Source organism: Punica granatum, chromosome 2, assembly GCF_007655135.1.
Source record: "Punica granatum isolate Tunisia-2019 chromosome 2, ASM765513v2, whole genome shotgun sequence".
NCBI classification, from domain to species: domain Eukaryota; kingdom Viridiplantae; phylum Streptophyta; class Magnoliopsida; order Myrtales; family Lythraceae; genus Punica; species Punica granatum.
Genome location: NC_045128.1, coordinates 27,044,425 through 27,052,108, shown reverse-complemented (window position 1 = coordinate 27,052,108; position 7,684 = coordinate 27,044,425). Strand labels below are relative to the sequence as shown.

The 7,684-nt window shown below is 42.2% G+C and overlaps 1 protein-coding gene across 1 annotated transcript; it reads left to right on the top strand.

Annotated features, from left to right (window-relative positions):
* The first annotated feature begins 265 nt into the window (after nucleotides 1-265).
* LOC116194769 lies at nucleotides 266-2,952 on the top strand. Its single transcript, XM_031523657.1, has 2 exons — nucleotides 266-1,296; nucleotides 1,522-2,952. The coding sequence occupies exons 1-2, from the start codon at nucleotides 379-381 to the stop codon at nucleotides 2,707-2,709; spliced, it is 2,106 nt and encodes a 701-aa protein (XP_031379517.1). The 5' UTR covers nucleotides 266-378; the 3' UTR covers nucleotides 2,710-2,952.
* Nucleotides 2,953-7,684: the final 4,732 nt, after the last annotated feature.

The following is a 7,684-nucleotide window of genomic DNA, read 5'->3' as shown; positions in this document are numbered from 1 at the left end:
AAAAGTTGGGAGATATAATCAGAAACATTTTTGTCTCTGCTCTTCTCTCTACCATCTATGATCAAAACAAGCTCCAATTCACGAGACAATCTTCGCCTTGAAGATCTTTCCTCTATCCTCGGAAGAGTTTGAACTTTTTCTTCATTCATTATCTAAGGATGAAGACTGGTAATGCTTGAGATCCATTAAAGCTGTCGCTCGTCAAATCACTTTCTTAGCAGAGGATATTATGTTGCTTAACAACAAGATAAAGGTAAGGTTTTCTGAATCGCATGTAGATTTTCTCCATTTACACGACTCAAAAGAATCGTACTGATAATAACTCAAAATTTGAAGGCTCCTCCTGAAAGCATGTGTGTGTAATGTATATATATACATATGAATATGGAGGTGATCTGTGAGTCAGTCATTTTCCATCTAAGAAATACTACACAAAGTATCGCGGCTGGACTGGCCTTCCTTCCAAATCCAAAGAGAGAACACATTTTTTCAAGCAAAGCCAGGGATTTAGCAAGCATGACCTACCACGACCTGATTCCCGAGAACGTGATAACCATCTGGTACTCAAGTAGCATTCCATTCCTTGTCATCTTGAGCCTCTCACTTCAGGTCTTTCTTGTCCTTTTGGCTCCTTTTCGTAGGAAAACTGGCAATCAGGCATTCCATTCTCTTATATGGTCTGCTTATCTACTCGCCACCTGGGTTCCCACATTCACCACTGGACTCATCCTGAAGAGTGTGAGAGCCAGCAAGGGCATTTCCGGCACTTCAGTGAGTGCTCGTCGGCTGGATGATGATATCCTGGCATTATGGGCACCCACTCTGCTGAGGTGCCTCGGTGGCTCCTTCACCATCAAAGCGTTTTCCCTTCAAGATAATGAGCTCTGGACCAGGCACGTTGCTGTTTTCATAATCCAGCTCGCAACGGTTTTTTACGCCTTCCTTTTCACCCTCCCCAACAACAAGCTTCTAGTCCCCACCATTTTCTCACTTTTTGGAGGCTCCATTTCTTATGGTTATCGGGTGTTCTCCATGTATTCTGCATCCTTGGATAAGTACCGGGAAGGGATTGTGACTTCTCGGCAAGTGGAGGGCAATACTGAAAAACTTCTCGATGTGCTGTCCGAGCAAAGAAAAGAACCGCTTGGATATTTTTTTAAGCTCGATGTTGCGTACCACTATTTTCAAATCTTCAAGGGACTCATTGTTAACCTAGAGTACAAGCCCCTGGAAAAGAAGCAGAAGCAGATCGTGGAGGTTTTCCGCGATAATATCTCGTCAGAGGATGCATTTCAGGTGATGTTACATGAACTCCACTACATGTACCAGGTGTTTTTCACTAACGAAGAGGCATTCTGGGATCTTTATGGCGCATCTTGTTGGTGTATATCCATGATTTTGGGTGCAGTTGCGCTCGGCACGTTTGCTCATGCTGGGAAGCAAGATTTTAATCATGTTGATATCAGAATCAGCTATGCTTTGTTTGTTGTACCCCTTGTGCTTGACTTAATTATCTGCCAGGGAGTTCATTGGGTTCGGAAGTCTTCGCAGCCACTGATTAGACAGTCACACCACAAGGAAAGCAAGTTCTTCAAACCATGTAATATGTTGTATCACATCGTAAGATTCATCTGTGAAAGGAAGCCGAAGGAGGTTCAGATCGAGGAAGGTGTTCACCTCCACGTGAATGATACATGTATATTTTTTCAGGAATGGTCGGAGGCCATCTTTTGTCACAACCTCGTTAGCTATTGTCTAGGAGATTCTCCTCCTCGAACAATCCCCAAGCCACATGGAGGATGTCAAGCCTGCATAGCGAAGATCCTCTGTTTTCTATGCAATGCATGTGGAGCCTGCATAGCGAGGATCCGCTGTTTAGCACAGGTTGCGGCTGGAATTCCCTTAAGCCGTTGTCTCGATAAGCTTGTCATCAGGGGCAGTGCTCTTCATAAAGCCATATATGTATCGAGGTGTCCTTTAACCAAGGAACTGTGGGATTTCATATATGACAATCTGTGGGAAATGACCACCAAAATGGAGAATGGAGAGGAGGAGTTTGTACCTGATTTCCTCAAAGATGTCGAATATGATGACATTGATGAGTATCTTCTCCTGTGGCATATTGCTACTGAGCTTTGCTACAATACAGAGAAGCATGGGTCCCGTGAGGGGAACGCAACCAAGGAACGAATATTCAGCAAGATCCTGTCAGATTACATGCTATACCTGATGGTCTATCAGCCTGGTATGATGTCCGAGATATCTGGTATGTTCGTCGCAAACTACAAGGAGGCTTGCGAGCAGATAGCAAAGTTTCTTGGAGGAGACAGACAATTGAAGAAAGCTTGCGAGAAAATTCTCGACTCCAAAGGGGAAATTGGAAGGAAATACGGAAGAGAATCCCTACTGTATCGTGCATGCGATTTGGCCGAGAATCTTAAGAAGCTTGAGGAGGCAAAGAGGTGGAGGATCACGTGCGGAGCGTGGGTGGAGATGCTGACGTACGCGGCTAGGCATTGCAGAGGAGATATGCATATCCAATCGCTGAGTATGGGCGGGGAGCTCCTAACCTTGGTCTGGCTCTTGATGGCTCATTTCGGGTTAATACGTCATAAAAAATGGAGATCACATATTTCCCATAAAAGGATTATTGTGGAATGGGAGTATCGACAGGAGGAGCAGGGTGAGCTTCAAATTTGTGAGGTCTGATTAGAAACTGTCGGTCTTGTCTTGTTCGTGTCATGTCTTTTACGTACGTACGTCTTCGTTTCTCTACTTCTCCATCTCATGATCTGTGCGTGTGATTGGCTGTTGTGTTTGTTCAGTAAGTGCAACCGGTCGTGTTGGCTTTTGCCTTTAGGATTTGGTTATATCCATACCCTCTTCTTCTCCTTCTTCTTCTTTTTTTTTTCCTTTAATTTTTTTTTTAAATTTCATTCATTACTGAAAAATGTACAAGTCAAAAACAAAATTGCTTGAGAAAAATTACAAGATCGAGACAGTAATTGGAACCTCCTAGGCTAACCACAAATGACAAAGCACGAGGGGAATAATCACCTAATTAAGTATTTCAGCACAATACGATTAATTGTAGTCTAGCCATCAAGAACCTCGGTGTCCTTCCAATTACAAGGATCCCCTATAAAGAACATGCGGGGAGGGTCCTTACGTCCACAAATCCTATTCAGCCATAGGACTCTATTTCGAAATTTGGCAAAAACAATTTTTGCAACATAGCTAAAGAGGGAGTCTTGAGCTTACCTCAGTAACAAACGGGATCCTCCCAGAGGTTGCAACGATGAACATAAAAAGTAGGACAAGCACAGGAAAAATACGGGATGTAGACATCAGTGTCTCACCATTGTACTAAACAGAAACTCAACCTCACTATCGTTGTTCTCCTTATTCAGGGTATTCGACACTCATTCTTCCTCTTTCCACAAGTAAATCGATCGAGAGATCAGCGTCTGTAGTTTCATTATTGAAGTGGATCTACTCCACGTAAAATGTTGGGAAAGGATGCTCAAACAATCAAACATGCAGCAATGATCTTCTTTCCCTACTATTCCAATCGAGATAGAAATTACAAAAATAACCAAAAGCAATAAAAACATCAACTTAGGGAAAAAAAAAAAACCACGGGATAAACTCCAACTCAACTTCACTAATGGATAGTGGTTACACTTTGAATCAAAAGGAAGCTCTTGGCCAACAACTCAAGAGAAACACTTTTGGATCAACTATTTCTAGTCGTGGTTGACATAAGTTTCAATCAAGAATCAGACATAAGTTTCAATCAAGAATCAGAGACAATATCTCCAATTTCCTTCCTCAATCACTAAGCAATTGCAGGCTCTTTATCTTCACGAGGAACAACATCATTTGTATGATCTGCTTTGACTCGAACCTCTTATATCCTCGAGTGCTAACCAACAATGACCCTCGTGGAAACGTCCACTTTCCACAGCTAAACTGAGCGCCCTATCTTTCGTCATGAAGTTGTCTTGTATCCTTCGACTTTCTCGTCTCACTTTTGATGGGATCTATAGATCCAGCTGTGAACCTCCATCTTGAATACAACTAAAAATCTGACCTTGTCAAACCTGAAACTTTTATACCAGTTATTGGGAAAGGATGCTTGAACACACAACAATGATCTTCCAATCCCTACTAATGCAATCCAGATAGAAATCACAAATAACCAACAAATAATAAAAGGGACACCATGGATATTTTTGGGTGAAAAACACTGACAGGGGGATAAATCGTAGGACGAACTCCAAAACAACTTCACTAATTAATAGTGGTTACATTTTTCCTCAAGAGCAAGCTCTTGGATAGAGCCAGCAACTCAGGGTAATACTTTTAGATTAACTATTCATCACCCAATACGGTGAATTTCCTCACATGTGGATCTCATGCCTTTTCTCCTATCTTCCACATCTATTTATAGTCGTGATTGACCTAGGTTTAAATCTTGAATTAGAGACAATATGTCTAATTGCCTTCCTTAGTCGCTAAACAATCTAAGGGATTTGCGTATCATATCAGAGTTTCTCACATCCGATTTAAATCTAGACAAACACAATCAATATCTCCATAATCTCTATTATGGGCTAATACTGAAAATTAGAATCCATGAGATTTCTCTTCTCCATATAAAAGGGATAACTTTATGAAACAGCATAATATGTTCCGCCTCTTGAGACTCAGCTCTTTATAATTTGTTGCCGTTTCCAGTTGTCGGTGCATAAACAACGATGAAAGGTTAGATTCCCAAAATATGAGGATGCATTTCTTAGCATTGATTGGAGCATTTGAATGCCCTGCAGAATGCATTGCTCCTATAAGTGCTGGCTATTTTATTTTGGTCCGAAGAAGTTTTTGGTCTGAAAATTAATCTAGAGAAGAGTGAAATTGTTCCTATCAGATCTGATAATGCCGATACTCTTGCTGATATTTTGGATTTCAGAATTGATTCTTTTCCTTTGACTTATCTCGGCTTGCCTCTCGAAGCTAGAGCAAAAAACAAATATGTTTGGAATGTTATGATTGATAAAACGGAGAGGAAACTTGTTGGTTGGAAGAAGATGTATTTATCAAACGGTGCTGGACTGACTCTCATAAAAGTTTCTCCATCCTCTCAGATCCGTTGATTCCGCAGAATATCGGAACTGTGAGCTTCAATCCCTATTGATTCTTCGAATTTTTAAGAAATTGGCATCCAACTCGAACAAATCTAAGAATGGGCCAAGAGCACGAAAGCTCCAATTTTTATTAATTGATCAAAAAGACAACTCCCTTTAGCCCTAAGGCTTAGAAAACTTAAATAGGATTTAAAAAAACCTAAATTGCACGAAAGACATAATCTTTTCTTAAAATTGTAAAAATGTCCAATAACATAAAAATGCATGTTTGAGGCCCTAAACAATGAAATTTGGCCAAAACCTCATCTTTTCACAGCCAAAGGTGTGAGTTTTGCTCTGGAGGCCGTTTCCCTCGAGACAAAGTCATCAGAACCTGTTTTTCTTGAAATACCGATTTGCCACGTCTTTTGCCGCATCATTCTCCTATGGGTGGAGAGAATTTGCCCTAGGAGTCCAAAGATAAAATTATTCACATAAAATTATTCACACAAACATACACATCTTCCATACTTGACCGGAAATCGATGTTAGCCCATGCTCCAGAATGGATGATTGGAATAAATTTTGACTCAAAATACTCTGCCATAGTAATTAGTTCGATAGAGACATTTGACATCATCATCCTCATTTGTTGATTCGAGGCACGGTACTTCTCAATTCCCTGCTTCAGCCTCGCCTCCCTCCTATCTTTTCTTTACGAATCCATCCTCTTGTCGATGGCCTCCCAGACCGCATCAGCCTCCTTGTCGTTGTCAGCACCCAATTTTGGTCCACCAGCTCCAGAGGGGCAGAATCGTCATTTTGACGCCCGTGATGGAAGTATTTTCAATTAATTACTTGAGTATTCACGACTTTTTGAAAATGATATTTTCCTAATTTAACACAAATTTTATAATTTTTTTTTTAAAAAAATAATATCATTTGGGACGTTTTCGAATTTCGCGTACATCGACGTCAATTTTCAAAATTCGGGACAAAATTCGAGATAGAAAATAATTTTATTGCATAATATTGATCATCAAATTTTTCGGACCGTGATAGCGGTCTCGAATTATTATTCCAACGTCCGATCAAAAAGACGAGATTTTAAATTTGTACGCACGTCGATTTTGAAATTCGAAAAAAAAAAAAAAGAGGGAAGTCAGACCGATTGACTCGGCACCCCCCTCCCCAGGTTCCTGTTCTTCTTCTTCCTTTTCTCTTTTTCCTTCGTTGGTTCTTTCTTTTTCTTTTTTTTCTTCTTCTCTTTTCCTTCTCTCCTTCTTCCTCCTAACAGAGTCGGAACCGAGCCGAGCCGCACGCCAACTCCTCTGCGCACGCGACTTCTCTGCACACGCCAACTCTGCACACGCCAACGATTTCCGACACGCAAACGCCGACTCTCTCTCTCTCTCTCTCTCTCTCTCTCTCTCTCTCTCTCGACAAAAGGACCCGCAGCTCACAGAGAAAAAAAGAGGAAGGATCGGAGAGCTTGAAAAAAACCGGAAGCACACAGACGAAAAAAATTTCCCGGAGCTCATCGATTCTCCCCGGAAAAACTCTCAGCTCACCGATTCTCTCCCTCAGCTCGATAACATCCAGCCGAACCCGTAGCTCCCCCGTCCCCGACACCCTCAGCTCACGGACGATTACAAAAAAAAAACCGATAGTTCACGAACTCTCTCGAAAAGAAAAACCCGGAGCTCACCCCTTGAATCCTCAGCTCGCCCACAGTCCAGCCCCCCAGCTCACGCTCGAGACCCGCAGCTCGATCTTGCACCCGAACAGCACTTGCTCCTCCACGATTTCCCTATTTGACATTAACCGGGTCGGTTTTATTTTTCTTCCGGATCGCAGGGGCAGAGTTCGCGTCGGTCCGCGTCCAGGAGCCCAGCCCGTGGCCAGTAGCCGTCCAGCGCGACCCAATCCAACGTGGCCCAGTCCAGTTCAGCCCCAGTCCAACTGCCCTCTAGCATCGGCCCGGCTCGGCCCAGTCAACTCCACTAGGCCCAGCCCAACTCCCAGTAGGCCCAGCCCGGCCCAATCCTCCCTCAGCAACCCAACTACCCAGCTAATTTTTAAATTTTTTTCTTAATTTTTCCTTATTTACAGAATCATCCCTCAACTTCCCGAACTAGGTAAATCCTCGACTTAGTGGCATGTTTAGGGCTCCATTTCTGAATTTATGCTTGGATGAATATGATGTGAAATGAGCGTTATTGGGTCGTGTGGGTGATCGGATTTGTCGCAAACTCGATTTTACGAACTTTCCATTTTGTCTCATTTCAGTCCAGAGGACGCATTTTTATTTTTTCAGATTCGCCCCGAATTTTAAAATTATTTCCGTTCAGGTCCTGGTCATTTTGATACTTCCAGATCAGTCCTCGAAATTTCCAGATTTTTCTAAAATCAGTTTTCAAAACTTGTCGTGTCGTTTCAGTTCAGTCCTTGGGGCATTTTTATTTCCTTTTCAGATTAGTCCAGACTTTCAGATTCGTTCCAAAGGAGTCCTGGGGTATTCTCAGTAATTCTTACACAGTCCCCAATTTTATCCGAAT

Coding starts and splice junctions, on each gene's coding strand:
- LOC116194769 (XM_031523657.1), top strand. CDS start 379: ATGAATATGGAGGTGATCTGTGAGTCAGTCATTTTCCATCTAAGAAAT. Junction 1,297..1,521: donor CGTCAGAGGATGCATTTCAG/GTGATGTTACAT, acceptor ATTATCTGCCAG/GGAGTTCATTGGGTTCGGAA.